The following is a 20,209-nucleotide window of genomic DNA, read 5'->3' as shown; positions in this document are numbered from 1 at the left end:
ACCCAAAGAACACCATCCCGACTGTGAAGCATGGTGGTGGCAGCATCATGTTATGGGGATGTTTCTCATCAGCAGGGACTGGGGCACTTGTCAGGAAAGAAGGAAATGGATGGAGCAAAATACAGAAATCCTTGAGGAAAACCTTCCCTCTGCAAGAAAGGTGAAATTGGGACGGAAGTTCACCTTTCAGCATGACAACGACATGAAGCACACGGCCAAAGCTACACTGGAGTGACTAAGGAACAAAAAAATTAATGTCCGTGAGTGGCCCAGTCAGAGCCCCGACCGAAATCCAATCGAAAATCTGTGGCATGACTCGAAGATTGCTGTCCATCAACACTCCCCACGCAACTTGACTGAGCTTGAACAGTTTTGTACAGAAGACTTGGCAAATATTGTCCAATCATGGTGTGCAAAGTTGGTAGAGACAAGTCCCAACATACTCACAGCTGTAATTGCTGTCAAAGGTGCTTCCACCAAGTATTAACTCAGGGGGGTGGACAGTGGACACTTATCCAACCAATATATTTTATTTTTGTATTTTTAATTAATTTTGTGAAATTTGTCGAATTTGTTTTTCACTTGGAAGTTGTGCGTTACGATGTGTAAATGAAGGTGGAAAAAGTCTGATTTAAGGCAACAAAAGGTGAAAATTTTGAAGGGGTGGTGTAGACTTTCTCTCGACCCTGTGTGTGCAATATATTGTTGCGGTATTCGCGCCCGCCGGCGTGCTGACGGCCACGTAACTCGAATCGCGGCACGTCGCCCACCGGACGGACAATCCAGTCGTGACCCTCTCGGACTAACGCCGGGAACCAGTCACGGGTGGACCTTTCGGTCTCACCGCGATCGAGCCAATCAGCCCCCGCGTGGGATAGGGTTGCTCGCCAAATTCGACCTACCTAAGTACCCACGCGGAGGGTAGACCGGGCGATCGCACCTCGCCGCAGGTCGACTTCGGACACGGGCCACTTAAGCGACCCGTTCCGTACTATCAGAATAACCGAGCGGTGTTATCGTCGACCTCGACGGTTCGATTAATTACACTGAACAACAAAAATTTTTTACTGGAGATGTGTAAAGTGATTTAGACTAATTTGGGTACGCTGATTTCAAAAATCATAACCGTTTTGCTGTATCACGTCAGGATTTTCAGTAACAGAAATATTCCCATTGCCTAGAAGTCAGGATTTCAATGAAATTTACAAAAATTCATTTATTCATTTATTTCATCATGAATGCTTCAAAATTATAGAAATTACAGAAAAACTCCACTAGAATGTAATTAAAAATGCTTTAGGCATTTGGCTTTGCGTTTGTGCTGCTCTGTGTCAGTTACACGATGCAGGAACCAGCAGAAATCACCCATCATGTTCGGGTTGTGCCGCCCTTCGTAACGCGTCTCCATGAGTGAAATCTCTTGGTGGAATCGCTCGCCGTGCTGCGTCCGAGACTGCTCCCAAGTTGTCAGGGAAGAAGTTCAGGTGCTGGTGTAGGAAATGGATTTTCAGGGACATCCTGGAGCCAAGTTTCCTGAAGGACTCCAGCAGCTGCTGCACTATTTCTTCATAGTTGTCCACGCGCCGTTCCCAAGAAGTTGTCCGTCACAGCTTTGAAGCTCCTCCACGCTGCCAGCTCTTTGGGGTTTAGAGTTGTCGGAAAAGTTTCGTCCTTCATAATCTGTCGGATTTGCGGTCCAACAAAGACACCAGCCTTGATCTTGGCCTCCGACAAGGTGTTGCCAAACTTTTCCTTGAGGTATAAAACCCACGCCCATTCAGATCCATTGCCCGTACAAAACTTTTCATCAAGCCGAGCTTTATGTGGAGTGGTGGAAGGAAAACCTTGGCTGGGTCGACAAGGGCGACATGCTTCACGTTGTGTCGACCAGGTACATGATCTTTTCGCTTTTCCCAATCTTTCTTCGTCCAGTGATTCTTGTCGTCTCTGCTATCCCAGAGACAAAGGAAGCACATGTATTTCGTGTAGCCTGACTGCAGCCCTAACAACAGCGCCACCACTTTCAAGTCTCCGCAGATGTGCCAGTTGAAGTCATTGTACTTGATGGAATCAAGCAGCTGCCGCATAGTCTCATAGGTCTCTGTCATGCCGAACGCGTGAGCCAGTGGGACTGATGGTTTCTCGTTGCCATTGTGGAGCAAAACAGCCTTCAAGCTGTTCTTCCCCGAGTCGATGAAGAGGCGCCAGTCTGCAGGATCGTGATCACACCCAAGTTCTTTCAACAGACCGTTGATGTCACTGCAGAATGTCATCGTGTCTTCCATCTCAAAGAACTCAGCCATGTCTCTGTGACGTGCTCTGAACAAGGATATCTTGGTGTTAGGTTCAAGTAGATTCCACTGCTGCAGCCTTGATCCAAGCAGCTCTGCCTTCGCCTTTGACAGCGAGAGATCTCTTACAAGATCATTTAAGTCTCCCTGGTTCAGAAGGTGTGATTCTTGAGTGTCGGGTTCAAAAGGTTCATCATCACCATCCTCTTCACCACTGCTTACAGCTATGTTCTGATCAGCTGGAGGTGTTGGAACGGGGTTCTCGTCATCATGAGGCACAGGTTTACGAGAGCAGAGACGCAGTCAGCGTACTTGATGTGACCTTTATTCTTCTTGTTGAAGCCGACGATGCTTGTGCAGCAGAAATAACAATCATCATGATGATTCTGCGGCTCACGCCATATCATGGGCACCGCAAATGGCATGCTCGCGCGCTTGCCCACCAACCACTGAGTCAAGGTTGTGTGACAGCTTGTGCAGCAGATGTGTGGTGCCCAGCTCTGTTCTTGGTCCCCCACCTTACACCCGAAGTAGTGAAAGTAGGCGGCCTTCATTTTCACTGCTGTAGATATACTTCGCTGTTGATCTTTTTTGGTATACCGACCACAGACATAACAGAAGTTGTCAGGATGATTGGTACAGGAACGCCTACTCATCTTTATCTGAAAGAAAGAAATATAACACAAGTTAACAACAATTGTACGAAATAGACATGTTAAAGACATATGTAAATTTCATTGAAATCCTGACTTCTAGGCAATGGGAATATTTCTGTTCCTGAAAATCCTGACGTGATACAGCAAAACGGTTATGATTTTTGAAATCAGCGTAACCAAATTAGTCTTAATCACTTTACACATCTCCAGTAAAAAAAAAATTTTGAAATTTGTTGTTCAGTGTTATCGGGCGTATTCAGCCCACTACCAACCCTTTACGTGAATCAAGATGAGGATTCAATGAAAGAAATGACGAAGCGAAGCGGGAAACAGTTCAACACAAAGCACATTTATTCGCGCTGAACGGAAAGCACACATATTCAATTCCACCAAAAGCACACAGAAAAGACACAATGCAATTTACACAAAAAGCAAATGTAAAAGCGAAAACACAATGCAGAGCTAATACCGACTACCGAGCACATGGCAACACTTATACAATTCTACTTCACAGACGGCGCCGACAACACATACCCAAAACCAAGGAAAAGAATACCCTCAAGGATGAGGCGGGCCTGAGGCCGAGACCGGGTCGCGCCTACCCGTCTGGTGATGAGACGCGGAGCGGCGATGGCGCCTCAACTCCGCGGGCCTCGCGGACAGTGTCTGGTAGGGGGTGGGAAAGGGGCCCCCTTGGTCGCACTATCTCAGCGCGGGGGGAAACAGGAGGGGGTTGCTGATGCTCGGGGTATAGAGGATCTTTATTATCCCGCGACGAGCGTCTCCACCTCGGCCAGGTCGCGCTGTCGGCCTCCCTCGGGTGCAGCTCCCTGCACGACGCGAGCACCCCCTCGTCTGGTGTCGCCGCCTTTCCACAGCTCCGTCCCCTCCGTTCCGACTCCAACGCACACGACGAGCAGCTCCACCGCCCGCGAAGTCTTGACTCTCTGTTTCCGACTCTCCTACTCTCCTACTCTCCGCCTCTCGACTCTCGACTCTCCTACTCTCCGCCTCTGGACTCTCCGACTCTGGACTCTCCTCTTTTTCTGACTGACGAACACGGTCGTTTTATCCCCCCGTAGCTTCGCCTTTGACCCCCTCCCTTTGACCTTTCACCTCGCTCCCCATTGGCCCGAGAAAAAGTGGGCGTGAAGGCTTTTTGATCCATAAATTTGCATATATCGATCGCCCTGGGGGCGGGGCCACCCGCCCTCGCTCACCGATTGGACGGCAAAAAGTGGGCGTGTGTCGTTTTTGATCCGTTTTTGAAGCACAAAATCCGTGATTTTGTACACGCTGTTCGACGTGCGCCCTGCACGAGTCCAACACCGGTACCCACAGCGGGGCAAGAACGGTGGCGATGCTACGGTTGCGAGGTGTGACGTGAAGGTCGTGGCGGTTGTGGTGAAGCGGCGTTGTGGTTGGTGGTTGATGTTGTGGTTGTGGTGGTAATCATGGCGGTTGGTCCAAAATAAAGATAGCAAAAGAAAAACGGCTATCCTGAAGAGTCGCAGCACGCATAAATGACATGTATTCCCACTAGACAACGGGTTTGGGCCTAACTACACATGCACTTACCGAGATACCTCACCTAAGGGACCTGAATGGTGGTTTGCGAATTTGGTAACCACAACAATATGTATATGTCGTTTCTGATACACCCCTCCTCCAACCCATTCATTCCCCATGTGTTTCAAATATCCATTTTATCTCCTGTTCCTTTTCTTCCCAATCTTCTTTCCTTTCGCATCATAGTACTCCCACACTCCCCACACCATCCCTTATCTCTTCCTTTTTGCAGTTTTAATATTCTACTTGCATAACTGGATGGTGCAGAGTAGTACACTTACCTTTGAGATGGCTAATCTGGGCTTAATTCTTGACCCAAATGTAAACTGTCGGATTTAGTGCATCACAAGCAGGGTGTTGCATCCAAATGTGTTCTGTCTCTCGGATGGATGTTATCTGCATTTCCCGACAATATGGTAAATTGTTCAGTCCCATTGGCAGCAAGATTCCATTGGGCAACTTGGTTTGGCCAGTCCAGACATTGGCCGGCTTTTTTGCCTTGATATTGATGAGATGTTTGCAGAATATGGTAGTTTGTGCTTTACATCAGGGATTATTCAAGTGGTTAGAAAAGTTCTTCTTCATTTTTGATGGATGGGTGGAAGGAAGAACATACCCAAATAATGAAGTGGCTTCACCACTTAAAAATTCCTCTTTAAAGAATATATTTGCAATGGGAATCAGTGAAGTCCTTCCGGTTTTTTTTGGTGTTTGGATTGGTGCCATGTTGTTGGCTCATTGTGATTCAGCAGGTGAAGTAAGTCTCCTGTATGTTTGCCTATTACATAGCACATATGGGCTTATTATATGGCAAACAATTGAGATGAATATATCAGGTGATGGCACTTATTTATTTTTACCGTAAAGGAGTATTTTAGTCGCTTGGCCCAGACAGTAAATATTTTTGAGTAGTAACCATGACCGTGTTGCTTTGTTATTGTACATTTGTGTTGATAAAATGAATTATTTCAAGTCTGAACTCTCAAACCTCTCTCTCTTTCCTCTGAATCCTGGTGGCGTCTAATCAAATCTGTTTCTGCTTTATGTTCCCCCTCCATCCACATCCCTTACCTCAAACGGCTGCACTGCTTATACCGCACTTCAAAAGGCTGAATGCTTAAACTCGGTGTTTGCATTGAAATTTTGTGTCCAAAACCCATCGCTTTGTGTACCCACCTTCCCCAGTCACACCCAACTGTCCCTGAACTCTGTGTCCTTTTCTTCTGACAAGGTGGAGAGCTTGCTGTCAAACCTCGATTCAGATTCTGCAACCGGTCCAGACGGCATCAGCCCACGTGTCCTTAAAACCTGCCCCTCTGCTCTTGCTCACCCTCTCTCTGTTCTATTCACCCTCTCATTTGCTCAAGGTCATCTGCCATCTGCTTGGAAATCAGCAAACATTACTGCCCTGCACAAAAAAGGTGCAAAAACAGATCCCTGCAACTACAGAACAATCAGCCTTCTCCCAATCATCAGCAAGGTTGTGGAATCCATCATCGCTTCAAACATTAAATCCTTCCTCTTTTCCAATGGCTTGATTTCCGATCATCAATTTGGTTTCAGACCAGCTCACTCTACCCTGGATATGCTGCTTCTGCTCTCCCAACATTGAATGGAGGTCCTCAATGCTGGACATGAAATCAGAGCCATCTCCCAAGACATATCGCGTGCTATCGATATGGTCTTGCACCCTGCCCTGCTCACCAAACTCTCTTCCCATGGTATCCAAGGCCATCTCCACTCTTGGCACGCAGACTTCCTCTCCTGTCGCAGTCAACATGTGGCCATAAATGGAGTTCTTTCATCCCCTCTTCCTGTCCATGCTGGAGGTCCTCAAGGTAGCGTTCTGGGCCCTGTTCTTTTCTGGTTTTCATCAATGATCTCTCCGACTCTCTTTATCTTTTTGCTGATGACTCCACCCTCTGCCGTACCATCAGTCATCCTTCAGACCGGCAAGCAGCAGTCTCTTCACTCTCTGCATATCTGGGTAAATTCATAAGCTGGTCCAACACGTGGAACATGTCTTTCAATCCTAACAAATCTCACACTCTCACTATGCCTCTGCGAAAGGACCATTTAGAACCCCCCCCCCCCCACCCCTATCTACTTTCTCAACAATCCACTGGAGAAGTCTTTTCTTTCAAGCTTCTGGGTCTCACTATCTGCCATGATCTTTCCTGGGAAAGTCACATTTCCAAACTGGCCTCCAAAGCCAGTCACCGACTGGAAATCCTCCATCGTGCAAAGTCCTTCCTCAGCCCACCTGAGCTCCTGACCACTTACAAAGCTTTCGTCCGCATCCTGATGGAGTACTGCTCTCCCCTCTGGGCTGGTGCTCCTGCCTCCCACCTTTCTCGGCTTCACGCTGTGGAAACCAAGGCATTTCGGATCATTGGCATCTCCCGCAATGAGGCTGAGTCTTTGGGCCACTCACTCTCTCACCGCAGCCTGGTCGGTGGTCTTTCTGTCTTTGACAGTCTCCTCTCTGGTCTCACCCCCCACCCCCTGCGCTCTCTCTCTCTCTCTCTCTCTCTCTCTCTCTCTCTCTCTCTCTCTCTCTCTCTCTCTCTCTCTCTCTCTCTCTCTCTCTCTCTCTCTCTCTCTCTGCGATTTGTCCCCACAATGTTTCTGCAGGATGCTCAAGGTCCACAAACAACTCCCTTCTGGTAAACTACCAAAATCACGAATCACTGCTCACCTTCACTCTTTCATTCCTATTTTTCCCCGCCTTTGGAATAAACTCCCTCACTTTGTTCAACCCATTCCTTCCTCCAGGTCTTCAAAACAGCTGTTCATCACCACCTCTTATCACCACCACGTCCCCCATCCAAAACCTCGATCTTTTCTACCCCCGTTAATCCACCCAAACCCACCTCCTTCAAATTCCCTGCTTTCCTTCCTGAAAGTCCCTGTAAAGTCCATCTTGTATATGTTACGGATTCTCGCCCGCCGGCGTGCTGACGGCCACGTAACTCGAATCGCGGCACGTCGCCCACCGGACGGACAATCCAGTCGTGACCCTCTCGGACTAACGCCGGGAACCAGTCACGGGTGGATCTTTCGGTCTCACCGCGATCGAGCCAATCAGCCCCCGCGTGGGATAGGGTTGCTCGCCAAATTCGACCTACCTAAGTACCCACACGGAGGGTAGACCGGGCGGTCGCACCTCGCCGCAGGTCGACTTCGGACACGGGCCACTTAAGCGACCCGTTCCGTACTATCGGGATAACCGAGCGGTGTTATCGTCAACCTCGACGGTTCGATTAATTATCGGGCGTATTCAGCCCACTACCAACCCTTTACGTGAAGCAAGATGAGGATTCAATGGAGGAAATGACGAAGCGAAGCGGGAAACAGTTCAACACAAAGCACATTTATTCGCGCTGAACGGAAAGCACACATATTCAATTCCACCAAAAGCACACAGAAAAGAAAAACACAATTCAATTTACACAAAAAGCAAATGCGACAATGCAGATCTAATACCGATTACACGAGCACACGGCAACACTTATACAATTTTACTTCACAGACTGCGCCGACAACACATACCCAAAACCAAGGAAAAGAATACCCTCAAGGATGAGGCGGGCCTGAGGCCGAGACCGGGTCGCGCCTACCCGTCTGGTGATGAGACGCGGAGCGGCGATGGTGCCTCAACTCCGCGGGCCTCGCGGGCAGTATCTGGTAGGGGGTGGGAAAGGGGCCCCCTTGGTCGCACTATCTCAGCGCGGGGGGAAACAGGAGGGGGTTGCTGATGCTCGGGGTATAGAGGATTTTTATTGCCCCGCGACGAGCGTCTCCACCTCGGCCAGGTCGCGCTGTCGGCCTCCCTGGGGTGCAGCTCCCTGCACGACGTGAGCACCCCCTCGTCTGCCCTCGCCGCCTCTCCACAGCTCCGTCCCCTCCGCTCCGACTCCAACGCACACGACGACCAGCTCCTTCTTGCCAACTCCACCGCCCGCGAAGTCTTAACTCTCTGTTCCCTCTCGACTCTACTACTCCCTGGACTGACGAACACGGTCGCTTATATCAGCCCCGTGGCTTCGCCCTCTCATCTTTGACCCCCTCCCTTCGACCTTTCACCTCGCTCCCCATTGGCCCGAGAAAAAGTGGGCGTGAATGCTTTTTGATCCATAAATTTGCATATATCGATCGCCCTCCAACGCCCTGGGGGCGGGGCCAATTCGCCCCTCGCTCACCGATTGGACGGCAAAAAGTGGGCGTGTGTCGTTTTTGATCCGTTTTTGAAGCACAAAATCCGTGATTTTTATACACGCTGTTCGGCGCGCGCCCTGCACGAGTCCAACACCGGTACCCACAAGCGGCGCAAGAACGGTGGCGATGCGACGGTTGCGAGGTGTGACGTGAAGGTCGTGGCGGTTGTGGTGAAGCGGCGTTGTGGTTGGTGGTTGATGTGACTGGTGGTGGTAACAATGGCGGTTGGTCCAAATTAAAGATAGTAAAAGAAAAACGGCTATCCTGAAGAGTCGCAGCACGCATAAATGACATGTATTCCCACTAGACAACGGGTTTGGGCCTAACTACACATATACTTACCGAGATACCTCACCTAAGGGACCTGAATGGTGGTTTGCGAATTTGGTAACCACAACATATACCTCATGTTCCCCACCCCATCCCTCTCCCTTCCACAGATCCCCTAATGTCTCTGTTCCCACTGTTTTGTCCTTCCCTCTCCCGCCCCTCTTGTCTCATGCCGCCTTTGCTGTGTGTTGTGTGTTAGCTCTCATACAAGCTTCGACAATGTATACAAAAAAAATGCAAGATACGAGCAGTGACAAATCTCTCCCTGTTTGGAAAAAAGAGAAATCAATGCCATTTTCAAGATGGCTTCAATTGTCTTCTGCTTTGTGATATCACATAAATAGTTTGGACCGCAGAAGGAAAGCAGGTAAACTTGTTGCTTGATGGGATAATATTTGATGGATGTCTGGCAGAGCAATTTATCTCTTGAATATCGTGTTGATTTTTGCATTGCCGGGAGTAGAATGTAAGCTGTTGTGGTGGGTCCTTCAATGGTGTTGGAATATTTGAAGTTGTCATGTTGGAGGCCATTATTACCCTCGCCAAAGGAGAGGGATTGCATTTGTTTGGGAGAGGGTCCGTTTGTTTGTTTGTTGGGTGGTCGCTAGAGTACCCTTATTGTCAGGTTTTCCATGTGTGTGTGTGTGTGTGTGTGTGTCTGCAACGCGAGGCTCCACAGCACAAAACAGCAAACCGATTTCGATGAAACTTGGCAAACAGGTACCATATGGGCTGAGAGTGTGCGCGTTTGAGTTTCGTTGCTATGCAGCGTCCGAAAAACTGCGTACAGTATTTTCAATACTTGTCCTACAGTTTTGAATGTGGAGAAACGAGACTTCGGAATAATACACGTCGAGATATTTAGAAAATTTTACTCGAGCCGATTTTTGATTTAGGTTTTATTTTTCAAATGGTAGTCCTTCAAAAATAGGGTGTCTATTTACCGTCATTTTTTTGTTGTTGTTTGTTTGTATGTAATGGACAGCTCTGGAGGCCAGAGGAGTCAACCGATTTTGATGAAACTTGACAGGTAGGTTCATACCAGGATCTAGTTCTATGCTTTTGAGCACCGTTGCTATGGACACCACTGTTGCCTAGCAACGGGACTTTGAAATTTTATAAAAATACTAAAAAAATTATTTTTTCAAAAATGGGCTTCCAGGCTTTTATGCGCACTATAATGAACCTCTTTGCCAAAAAATTTCAGCCCGATCCGTCAAAAACTGTTTGACTAGTATGCAATTATGTCGCGACCACCCATGTCGCCTACAGGCTTGTCTGTCTGTCTGTTTGTCTATCTGTTTGTCCGCACAGAACTTTCATGTTTTTCTCTGCAACTGCTTGTCAGATTGAGACAAAATTTTCACCATTGGTGTAACTACTCATGTAAACTGTTTTAATGATAATTATGATGTCATAGGTCATGTGGTGTGGCAGCCATGTTGGAAAACGGAAAAACTTTGGACCGCTGTATATCTGAAATCACACCAAGGAAATAATTGAAACTTGGCACATAGCAAGTACTCCTCATGGGGAATGAGATTTTTTTCTGACATCATAGGTGCCTTCATTATGACGTCATAATTGCATTTGTAGAACGTGACATCCGATCAGTATGAAAATTTTTGAGGGCCATCTCGGGATAAAATGACCCACAAAAATATTATGATGACATCATTGGTCACGTGATCCGGCAGCCACGTTGTTTTTTTTTTAACTTTCAAAAATCTCTGAATTGGCTGAACAGATTGAGGCGAAACTTTACAAATATGACCGCCTATCCGTGAGTAACAAAGCTTTACACATATGATGTCATAGCTTACATGGTTTGGCAGCCATATTGGATTTACCCTGAAACATATAAACATCTTCTCCAGAACAACTGAGCAGATCGAGGGAAAACTTCACATAAATGTTCTTTAAGGCATGTGTGTACAAGATTGTTAAGGAATAATTAATGTCACATGGTTTGGCAGCCATATTGGATTTACCCTGAAACATATAAACATCTTCTCCAGAAAAACTGAGCAGATCGAGGGAAAATTTCACATAAATGTTCTTCAAGGCATGTGTGTACAAGACTGTTAAGGAATAATTAATGTCACATGGTTTGGCAGCCATATTGGATTCAATAAAAAAAATTAAATGTTTTCTCTGGAACTGTTTAATCCATTGACATGAAACTTCAGAATTGTGATCTCGTCATGATGGGGAATGTGTTTTAAATTTCAACTTGATCGGACACATGGTCTGACAGCCAGAATTATTTAATTTTTTTGATGTGGGTTTTTTATTTTATTTTAATAAGGCTCACTTGGCTGTGCTTGGATGGGTGTGAGGGTAGAGGAGTCACAGCTGAAACCTGAATCCTATCCAGGTTCTTCCTGATGACTTCATCTTTTGTTTTTTCTTGTTTGGGTTCCTTCTGATTACTCCAATGCACGACTGTACCTATTTGGTCTTCTATTTGATTTGAATTGAATATATTTTAATCCCATTCTGAATTCAATTGGATAATAACTAGCATCCGTTGAAGACAAAGTCTTCGATATCCCCCGCCATAGTAAATGAGGGTTAACAAACTTATATTCCCGAAGCGTGTGCAATATGTATATGAAGTTTCCCCTTGATCTGACCAGCTGTTCTGGAGAAGATGTTTGAAGGTTTTAGGGTAAATTCAATATGGCCACCAAACTATGTGACCTATCAATTAGAAATTAACAAACTTCTGAAAGGATGTCTTGGGGAAAGTGTATGTGAAATTTTGCCTCAATCTGTCCAGCCGTTCTGGAGAAGATTTTAAAAATTTATTAATTTTCAATCCAAGATGGCTGACAAACCATGTGACCTATGACATCATAAATTTACATTCTGTCTCCAATCCTCCAGTGGAATACGTGTGTGAAGTTTGGTGTTAATCGGATGAGGTGTGTTTTTCTATCCAATATGGCCGCCAAACCATGTGACTTGTGATGTCATTTTTACTATGTATGCAGACATGATGGAAGATGATAGTTGCAAATTTTTGTTTCGTTAGGTTATGTGATTCCAGAGAAAACATTATTTAATATTTTTCTTGAATCCAACATGGCTGCCAAACCATGTGACCTATCAATTAGAAAATATCAAAAGGCACCAGTTCACCACTTGCTTGATATGTGTACCAAATTTCGTAAATATATCTTGAGGGGATTTGTAGTTAAGCTCCGGAAACGAAATGTGATGGACGGCCGGACGGACGGAACCCATTTCTATATCCACCGCCAACTTTGTTGGTTGGCGGGGGATAATAAACGTCTTGGGTCTGGGTCAGGTGTCCGATCAAAGCGGGATTGCATCAAAGTGGGACATCTTGGTACCCGGTCATCACTACCAGCAGTTATAAAGTGGCAGTTCTAATTATGTCTCTTATTAATTACTTAACACACCAGTACACAAAATACACCACACAAACCAAGTCTTGGCAAGGGTCTGCAATCTGTGATTGTTCTTTTTCTTCTTACCCCTGTCTGTCTGTCTTTGTCTGCATGTGAGCAGGATATCTCAAAACATTATGGATGGATTCGGACGAAACGTGGTGGACAGGTTGGGTGTGTGCCTTGGATGATTGGTTCGATTTTGGTGAAAATCGGGATCTGGATCTGAGAATTTGAAAAATGATTCTTCACCATTGAGTGATTAGGACCAAAAACAATATCTCCAGTAGCATGATGTTTCAAAATGTTATGAACTGATTCGGACAAAACTTGGTGGACAGGTTGTGGGTGTGTGACAAGGACAAATTGATTCAATTTTGGTGAAGATCCCGATTCAGATCCTCGAGTTTTAAATATTTAAAAGTGATTCTTTCTTCACCATTGAGATTGGGCCCAAACTACAGTATATACAGCACGATATCTCAAAAGATTGTGCATGGATTATGACAAAACTAGGTGGATGAGTCGGTTAGGTGAAAACAATAAACCAATTCGATTTTGGTTCAGGTATGGATGCAGATTCGCCCGATCAGTGGAACGCAAAACTTAAACTGTTCAGCTTGGCGGAGGTATGTGCTCTCCCGTGTAACATTCTAGTTATTAGTGTGATTAAATACCCTGAGTACATGCAGAGTGTGCTGCCTCACAAAATGATCGTGCCAGAAAATGTTTGCCTTCAAACTTCCATTCCATTGTCTTGTTTTTCCTTTTTTTTTTTGTGAAAGATTCATGTTACTTCTCTGAGTGCATCGAGTGCTGTCAAAGCGACCCATTACCAATGCACTGCTTCACCACATCACCATACCAGTGATCATAATCCACATTAACAATTTCAGCAGAATTGTTTACAATTGATTGCAATTATTTTGAGAAGGGCACTTGGTAGAGCACATACCTCTGCCACACAATGCTTGATCCAGTGGAACATATCGGGGCCAAGTATTTTATGAAATATCGTGCTATATATCATTTTTGGCTCCATTTCTCTACGGTGAAGAATTGCTTTAAAAGTTCAAAGAAACTCTCGTATCTAGATCTGGATTCGGATCTTCACCAAAATCAATCCAATTCGTCCTTGTTAAACACCAACCTGCCCACCAAATTTCATCTGAAACCGTCAGGAACTTTTGAGATATCCTTATACAAACAGACAGGGGTGAAAACATAACCTCCTTCTATTTTATCCTTCAACACTGCTTTTGGTGTTTTCCCCTCTTTCTTTTGTTCCTTGTATTCTGTTGCATCCTGATCTCTTCAGTGTTCTCGCTCTTCCATGAGCCATGACTTTGCATACAAAAATACCCCAATACCAGCAAGCATTCTTGGAGCCATGCTGCCCATGCTGGGCTTCATTGTTGCCCCCAAAACCTCATCGATTCTGCAGGACCAACCTCCGAAAGAAGGGACAATATGTAACATCAGATTTGAACCACAGCGACGACTCGTAAGAAGGCTGAATGCCTCAATTCTCTGTTTGCTTCAAAACATTGTGTCCCTAACCACTCTCTCTGTACCCACCCTTTCCAGTCATACTCAACTGCTCTTGAATTCTGTCTTTTGGACCTGAGAAGGTACAGCAGTTTCTGGAAACCCTCGACTCTGACTCTGAAACTGGACCAGAAGGCATCAGCTCACGTGTCCTAAAAACCTGCTCTGCTGCTCTTGAGCTTCATCTCTCTGCCCTTTTCACCCTGCTATTTAGCATAGGTCATCTTCCATCTGCTTGGAAATTAGCCAACATCACTGCATTACATAAAAATGGTGCGAAAACGGATCCCCTTAACTACATACCAGTCAGTTCACTGTACTTCCAATCATCAGCAAAGTCGTTGAATCCATCATCGCAGTTGACATAAAATCATTCCTTTTCTCCAACAGCCTCATCTCAGATCATCAATTCAGATTCAGACCTGGTCACTCGACCTTGGACATGCTACTTCTACTCACCCAACAATGAATGGAGCCTATCGATATCAGACATGAGATCAGGACCATCTCTCTGGACATATATTGAGCTTAAGATAGTCTGGTATCCTGCCTTGCTCTCCAAATTGTCTGCCTATGGAATCCAAGGCCAACTCCACTCATTAATTGCTGACTTCCTCCACTCCTGTAGACAATGTGTGGCTCTCCATGGAACCCTTTCATCTCCTCTCACTATCAAGGCAGGAGTACTCCAAGGGAGTGTTCTCGGCCCTATCTTATTCCATATCTTCATCAATCATCCCACAGACTTTGGAAAATCCTCCTTATCTCTTTGCTGTTGACTCCACTCTCTACTGTGGCATCCCTCATCCTTCTGACAGAAAGGCAGCAGCCTCTTCCCTCTACTCAGACCTTGACAAAATCACAAACTGGTCAAATGCTTGGAGTATGTCTTTCAATCCTGAGAAATCTCTCTGTCTCTGTCTCTGTCTCTGTCTCTGTCTCTGTCTCTGTCTCTGTCTCTGTCTCTGTCTCTCTTTCTCTCTCCTTTTCTCTCTCCGAAAGGACCGTGCCGCAAACCCTCCCATATACTTTCTCAACAACCATCTCCAAGAGGTTCAGTTACTTAAACTCTTGGGTCTCACTCTCACCCATGATCTCTCTTGGGCACGCCACATTTCGAAATTGGCCTGCAAAGTCAGAGGCTGACTGGGCATCCTCTGTCGTTCAGTCCTTCGTTGGCACTCTGATCCACCGACAAGGCATTCATTCGCAGCGTGATAGAGTAATGCTCCCCCCTCTGGGCTGATTCCCCTGCCTCATATGTTGCTCAGATTGATGCTGTGGAAACCAAGGCTTTCAAGATCATGGGAATCTCTCGCAATGAAGCTGAGTCTATGGGCTTGTCACTTCGCCATCGCCGACAGGTCAGCTGTCTCTCTGTCTTCTTCTAACTCATTTTTGGTCTTGCACCCTCTGCCTTCTCCATGCTTTTTCTCCCCCTCCCCAGGTATCTATCTGCAGGATGCATATGGCCTACCAGCAACCCCCCCCACCCCCACGAGTGAAACTGCCTCAATCCAGAACCACTGCTCTCCTTCACTCATTTCTTCTTTTTTTCCCCACCTGTGGAACCACCTTCCACACTTTCTTCAATCTCATTCTTCCTTCCAAGTCTTCAAGAAAGCTGTTCATCACCATCTCAGGTCATCCCCCATCCAAAATCATGATCTTTTCTACCCCTGTTAAACGACCCTCACCCTCCTAAAATTTTGCTTGTGGAAACATCTTGTCCACCCCTTGCATGTTTGTCCGTCTCAGTCTACTTTCTCCCTCCACCCTGCTGTTGGTGTTTCCCCATTTTTCCTGCTGCTCCCTTTGTTATGTTGGTTCCTGATCTGTTCTGTGTCTTAGCTCTTCTACGAGCCAAGACCATGTAATAAATAAATAAATAAATAAATAAATAAATAAATAAAGAAAGAAAGAAAGAAAGAAAGAAAGAAAGAAAGAAAGAAAGCCACTAAAAACCGAGAGGGACTTTAAAATATCAGGATTCGGTCTCATAAGCAGCTCAAGGCAGGCATAGCATTCGACACGGTTTGCTTGCTGTAGTAGTTGTTAAAGAGACCGCTCAAGAGATTGAGCTCCACATCAGGAAATATGGACATTGCTGCATCGTCCACTATGATGAACCTGAATTCACAAAGTCTCTAACCCGTTTTCCTTCTCTATTTTATTCCATTGTGTATATAGTTGCTTTACAAATGGTAGGTGAGATGAGATGTCCCCGTTACACCTGAGATCATTCAGCTATCGAGTGCACTTCACAGATATTCTCATTATTTTCCAAACACAATCCTTCCTATTTATATCCTATTGGTGTTTTTCTCAAAACCTTGAGAGACTCTTGCTTTCAGCTTGTTAAGGATTATTTATTTGTTTCTCTTCAAAATACTGCATGAATGTAATATGGCTGGTTATGTCCAGGGTACCTGTTCAAGAGGAGTTGCAAATCGGTCGTAACCTGTCGGCACGTGCTGGGGATCAGGACGGCAATCAGGTAGGTGGAGTCGGGTTAGCATGTGTGCCCCATCTGGTAATTATATCATTTATAAGTGAGTAAAGAGGAGGAAATATTTTTTTTTATTGGTAAGTTGGTGACGTTCTCGAATTTCGATTTTATCTGCAAAGTGGTGACTTTGCAAGTACACGTTTGTCCCACACCAGCAAATCAATCGCCCACTTCAACAATCAATCCATCAGCAATGCTCACAGTGTACACCTTCCAAAGCAATTTGTCCTACCACATACATATAATTACCAAGTCAATTTTGCGGAACACCTCCTTCCCGCCCTCCCCACCATTTGTGCCCTCATGGTCCACCACGTGCACACACCAGCACTTCTGAATCCTGAAAACAAAGTCACCATCCAGCACACTCACAGTCCTCCCTGTTGCACTGCTCAGCCTGCTTCCATAATAGACTTTCTCCAAATCGACATTGATCCTCGTCGCACAACTCGTGCCACTTCCTCATACACATTCCTCCACAATCTCAAACAGTTTAAACAGCTCAAAGCATTTCAAAGGACTTGCCCAGATGTCCTCTTCACACCACCTCCACGAGCATGCACTGAACATGACATCCTTTCTAGCTGCCCTCAGCTTCCATCTCATCATACCTTTCCATCTTGTGTTCATGTGCTTCCTCCACATTCTCCTCCCATGGTACTGGCAATTCTCCTACCATCACTTGCCTCGTTGAACTCGACCAAATGAGAGTCTAGTCACGACCATGTGACGCATATCTTCTTTTGGAACACCAATTTTGGTTCTTAATCTGCCACCACCTCTGAATCACTGAACGTCACTGAGATCTGTCTCTGTCTCTGTCTCTCTCTCTCTCATATCAGATTTATGATTGTACCATTTACCCCTTAAATATGACATCAGACAGTTATGAAAAGCGGTTTCGATCACAAATGTATGTCTGAATGTCATTGCAAATGCTTAACTGATGGTTGAAAACAAGAGGTAAAGAAAGGTAAGATGTGTGCTGTGTCAAGGCAGATGAAAAGAAGATTGTAGTTGGTGAGCATGAATCGAGAAATGTTCCCAACAAAAGGCAGAGATTGAAACAGCTGTTCAAAGATTACGGAGCTGTGGCTGTCTCATTCCACGTGTCCATTTCTCTCCTCTCCCTTGGAGCCTGTTACACGGCTGTGTCCAGGTGAGGATTTGTGTGTGCACATCACCGTGCACACAGTGAACGATGATGGTGATTTTTACTAGCACTTGAAGCAAAAATAACTGAGGTGTGTGGAAATCCTGAAAGTTATTTTTTGTATCTGCTGTGATAGTGGCGTGGATGTCTCCAAGATGCTTCAGCTCATGAGGATGGATGAGGCCATGGTGCATTCTCAGATCGCAGCTGGCACCAGTACCTTCTTGATCGCCTACGCAGTGCACAAGTTGCTGGCACCACTACGCATCAGCACTACCCTTGTCTCGGTGCCTTTTATAGTCCACTACCTACGACAGGCCAGAGCATCACGCAACCGTTCTAGGAGTTTATAAGATTGACAACTATGACGAGAATAATCTTTAATTGTACAATATAATGATTGTGTGCTTGGATAAAAAAGAACATTTGAAAGATCTTTTGCACTTATATTTGAAAAGTGGTGAATTTTTTTTTTCTTTTGTTTTTTTTTTTGATACAAGGGTTTAGCTTAAGGAGGGAGCTTAATGACAAAGGGCAGCAGATTCATATGGATCAGAACAGATGTTGATATTCCTTCAGCGATCAGATCATGAAACATTCTCGAAACAGAGCGTCGGGCTGTTTGTTAGGGTTACAATTCTGGACGTGTCACCACTCTGACCCAGGAAGTCAGGGCAGGAATTTGTGCCATGGCACTGGCGATAGCTCGCCTACTCTTCGCGAATGACACCATGGGATCTTTAATGTCCACCAACTAATTCTGGCAGACTGGACACGCAGTTAAATGTCAATCTGAGGGACTGCGCACGATTTGATGAATCGCCCTGCATGTGAAACACCGGGATGACAGTTTTTGCTGTACCGAGATTCCTTCAAGTATAAGTACTTCAAGTATCTCACCCATGAAGTCTGTCATTTTATCCAGTTTGGGAATCCTGAGATGTCCATTTTGCAGAGGTTGCTTGCACATGAAAATAAATTCCCCTTCATGTACATTCATGATGTCAAACCCCTCCATGTCATTCCCTTCCCTCCCCAACCAATCTGCTTCACCCAAGTCCGACCTGTTTCTGCTTCCCCCTCATCCCACCCCGTCTCGAATTCCACCTCGTCCTGCCTACCTCTCAGCTCCCCCACCCCTCCACCTCATGATTTCCACCCCCTGCCCCTTTCCTTCTGGCTTCACCCTTCACCCTTCCCCCTCCCTCTCCTGGCTTTTGCCTTCACCCTCCCTCTCCTGGCTTTTCCCTTCACCCTCCCTCTCCCGGCTTTGCCCTTCACCCTCCCTCTCCCGGCTTTGCCCTTCACCCTCCCTCTGCCGGCTTTGCCCTTCAGCCACCCTCTCCCGGCTTTGCCCTTCACCCTGCCTCTCCCGGCTTTGCCCTTCGCCCTCCCTCTCCCGGCTTTGCCCTTCACCCTCCCTCTCCCGGCTTTGCCCTTCACCATCCCTCTCCCAGCTTTGCCCTTCACCCTCCCTCTCCCGGCTTTGCCCTTCACCCTCCCTCCCCGGCTTTGCCCTTCACCCTCCCTCTCCTGGCTTTGCCCTTCACCCTCCCTCTCCCGGCTTGGCCCCCACCTCACATCCTCCTAGCTTTGGCCCAACCCCACTACCCCCGGCTTCTCCCCAGCCCTACACCCCCCTCGGCTTTGCGCCAGCCCCACACAACCCCACGGTTTTGCGCCAGCCCCACATAACCCCACGGCTTTGCTCCGGCCCCACATAACCCCACGGCTTTGCTCCAGCCCCACATAACCCCATGGCTTTGCTCCAGCCCCACATAACCCCACGGCTTTGCTCCAGCCCCACATAACCCCACGGCTTTGCTCCAGCCCCACATAACCCCACGGCTTTGCTCCAGCCCCACATAACCCCACGGCTTTGCTCCAGCCCCACATAACCCCACGGCTTTGCTCCAGCCCCACATAACCCCACGGCTTTGCTCCAGCCCCACATAACCCCACGGCTTTGCTCCAGCCCCACATAACCCCACGGCTTTGCTCCAGCCCCACATAACCCCACGGCTTTGCTCCAGCCCCACATAACCCCACGGCTTTGCTCCAGCCCCACATAACCCCACGGCTTTGCTCCAGCCCCACATAACCCCATGGCTTTGCTCCAGGCCCACACCCGCCCGGCTTTGCCCCGGGCCAACGCCCCCCCGTCTTTGCCCCAGGCCCACAACCCCCGGCTTTGCCCCAGGACCCCACCACCAAGCTTTGCCCTAGGCCCACAACCCCCGGCTTTGCCCCACGCCCACCCCACCAAGCTTTGCCCTAGGCCCACCCCCCCCGGCTTTGCCCCAGAATAGGCCTGGTGTTGGCTTAATGGTTAAAATGGCTGGCTTAAGATCATGGGGTCTTGAGTTCAAGTCCCTTTCTGACTGTTGAATTAACACCAGGTGGGTTGCCTCAGGTCATCCTTCTGAAGCTGAAACTTTCAGGGATCAATGAGGGCACCCTGAAGTTGTGCCTGTGCAAGTTTCATTGTGATTCCATCAAGGTTTGAAAACAGGTTTTTT

General features: G+C 46.8%; 1 protein-coding gene across 4 annotated transcripts in view; it reads left to right on the top strand.

Moving 5' to 3' along the window:
* MIMS2 (mitochondrial inner membrane scaffold 2) overlaps positions 1–20,209 on the top strand; it is a 46,775-nt gene that overhangs the window by 26,066 nt on the left and 500 nt on the right. For 2 of the 4 annotated variants that reach the window (XM_085845323.1, XM_085845326.1), the window contains 3 exons: positions 16,453–16,525; positions 17,533–17,696; positions 17,827–20,209. The exon at positions 17,827–20,209 is cut by the window's right edge and continues 500 nt beyond it. In XM_085845323.1, coding sequence (XP_085701449.1) covers positions 16,453–16,525; positions 17,533–17,696; positions 17,827–18,043 — 454 coding nt within the window. In that variant the 3' untranslated portion in view covers positions 18,044–20,209. Of the gene's footprint in view, positions 1–10,049; positions 10,095–15,299; positions 15,393–16,452; positions 16,526–17,532; positions 17,697–17,826 lie in introns of all 4 variants that reach the window. The other 2 variants (XM_085845324.1, XM_085845325.1) reach the window with 2 other exon arrangements.

The sequence above is a fragment of the Eptatretus burgeri genome, chromosome 11 (genome assembly GCF_056783735.1).
Source record: "Eptatretus burgeri isolate ZD-2024b chromosome 11, Ebu_testis_v1, whole genome shotgun sequence".
Lineage (NCBI taxonomy): Eukaryota > Metazoa > Chordata > Myxini > Myxiniformes > Myxinidae > Eptatretus > Eptatretus burgeri.
This window is presented reverse-complemented; position numbering and strand designations above follow the sequence as displayed.